This window comes from Sardina pilchardus, chromosome 12 (genome assembly GCF_963854185.1).
Source record: "Sardina pilchardus chromosome 12, fSarPil1.1, whole genome shotgun sequence".
NCBI classification, from domain to species: domain Eukaryota; kingdom Metazoa; phylum Chordata; class Actinopteri; order Clupeiformes; family Clupeidae; genus Sardina; species Sardina pilchardus.
The window spans coordinates 23196980-23199479 of NC_085005.1; the positions used below are offsets into that span (position 1 = coordinate 23196980).

The 2500-nt window shown below is 49.1% G+C and overlaps 1 protein-coding gene across 1 annotated transcript in view; it reads right to left on the reverse strand.

Annotated features, from left to right (window-relative positions):
* The window catches only part of stxbp5a (syntaxin binding protein 5a (tomosyn)), a 108672-nt gene that overhangs the window by 22955 nt on the left and 83217 nt on the right, over window positions 1-2500 (reverse strand). The window contains exons 17-18 of the mRNA XM_062550893.1: window positions 1540-1665; window positions 1-145 (exon numbers count right to left, since the gene is read on the reverse strand). The exon at window positions 1-145 is cut by the window's left edge and continues 7 nt beyond it. Of these exons, the coding sequence (XP_062406877.1) occupies window positions 1-145; window positions 1540-1665 (271 nt within the window). The remainder of the gene's footprint in view (window positions 146-1539; window positions 1666-2500) is intronic.

Consider the following 2500-nt stretch of genomic DNA (forward strand, 5'->3'; position numbering starts at 1 on the left):
GGGTTGTCTGCTCTTGCGTGGTGAGCGTGGTTGTCGCTGATAGGGGTCGTTGGTGGTGTAGAGTTCAGCTGTACTCAGGTTGAGCAGAACCGTCTTCTGCAGGTAGTCCACCACTCCCACACCTGTAGTGTTGCCAAACACCACACTACACAACACACACACAAACACATGCACACACACACACACACACACACACACACACACACACACACACGCACAAACAAGTGCACACACCCACACACACCCACACACACACACACATGCACACACACACACACACACACACACACACACACACACACACACAGATCCAAACACATACACAAACACACATGTATTAGGGTTCTGAAATAGACACATAATAAACACAAACACAAGTGTGCGAGAAAACCTTACATATCTGTACACATGCAGTCACACAAGCCAAAAGCACTACACACACACACACACACTACATATATAACTACTGTAACATACATAGGCATATAGCCATAGCACGTAGTTTTCCAGAATTCATGTTAAAGAACAAGAGTTGGACAAGAGTTCAAGAGTGGACATCTCCACCTGGTCCCTCAAAAGAGAAATAAATAAATAATAATAATTAAAAAACCCAAATGGAAATAGATTTTGCTTACTACTAGAGGACCAAGGCTCAATGTACCTGAGAGAAATGTATCCCTCAGCTAAAAAGTTCAACCGCTATTCACAATTCAGCCGTTCCCTTAATTCCCCACCAAATCAGATTGGGATGCTACATTGACTTTGTGCTCGGCGTGATTAGCCATGGAGTTTGTATTATTGTCCCGCTAATGCATAACGGCCCTTGGGGAAGAGTGATCTGCGCGGAGCTACACAGCTCCCGGGGCCACTTTGACTAGAGCAGCGCTTCTGGGACAAGGCAGATTAAGATGAAATAGAGGATAACGCACAGGAGCCTCTGTGCAAATGCTAATGCCAGGAAGGCCACAGTGCAGAGGGGGGGTTGGGGGGGTGGGGGGTGGAGGGGACTACATTTCCCAGAATTCCTCTAATGCTGTGTCAAATTGGATTTATTGTAGTGGTGGTATCCGAAAAAGGAACAAAATGGGGCTGACTTGAGTGTTTCTGAGTCCTTCTGCGACTGGACAGGGTGTGTGTATGTGTGTGTAAGTGTGTGTGTGTGTGTGTGTCTGTATGGGGCCAGAGGTATGAGGAAAACAAAAATAGAAAATGAAAAGCTAAATAAATGGAATAAGTGAAGATAATCTTCTGTCCCACATTTACCCGAAAAGGTCTTGACTGTGGCTATTTGAAAATATAGTGCGTGCGCGTGTGTGTGTGTGTGTGTGTGTGTGTGTGTGTCTGTGCATGTGTGCATGTGTGCGTGCATGTGTGTGTGTGTGTGTGTGTGTGTGCATGTGTGTGTGTGTGTGTGTGCGTGCATGCGTTGCCATGTGTGTGTGTGTGTGTGTGTGTGTGTGTGTGTGTATGCGCGCGCATGTGTGTGTGGCCATGTGTGTATGTGTCTCTGTGTGTGTGTGTGTGTGTGTGTGTACTCACAGGCCGTAGGCTGAGTTGATGGCCAGGCTGCTGATCTGCTGGGGCGGCTCCCCACTCACCCACACAAGCTGCACCACCAGCTCCACCTGATACCCCGGCGACTGCTTCAGAGACGAGCTGCGCACCCTGCAGAGATGTGCACAGGGACCGGGAGAGAGGGAGAGAGGGAGGGAACGAGATAGAGAGAGAGCAAGAGAGAAGGATAGAGAGAGGGAGAGAGTGAGAGAGAGCAAGAGAGGGAGAGGGGGAGAGACAGAGAGAGCAAGAGAGAAGGATAGAGGGAGGGAGAGAGAGAAGGATAGAGGGAGGGAGAGAGGGAGAGAGAGCGCGAGAGGGAGAGGGGAGAGATGGAGAGAGAGAGCAAGAGAGAAGGATAGAGGGAGAGAGAGAGGGAGAGAGCAAGAGAGAAGGATAGAGGGAGGGAGAGAGATAAGGATAGAGAGAGAGAGAGAATGATAGAGGGAGGGAAGAGAGAATGATAGAGGGAGGGAGAGAGGGAGGGAGAGAGGGAGAGAGAGCAAGAGAGGGAGAGGGGAGAAACGGAGAGAGAGCAAGAGAGAAGGATAGAGGGAGAGAGAGGAAGAGAGAAGGATAGAGGGAGGGAGAGAGGGAGAGAGAAAGCAAGAGAGAAGGATAGAGGGAGAGAGAGAGTGAGAGAGACCAGCAGAGAAGGATAGAGGGAGAGAGAAAGGGAGAGAGAGAGCAAGAGAGGGAGAGGGGAGAGAGGGAGAGAGAGAGTTTTAATTTGAATGGTTCCTTTACTATGAGTCAAAAGCAAAGTAACAAGACAGTTCATGTACTCAGAACTTGAGCAGCAATACACCCTCTTCACTCACCCTACAAGTACATGCCCCAACACCCAGTGTTACAATGAGAGAGAGAGAGAGGGAGAGAGAGAGAGAGCTAGAAAGAGAGTGTGAGAGAGAGAGAGAGTGAGTGAGAGCTAGAGAGAGAGAGAGAG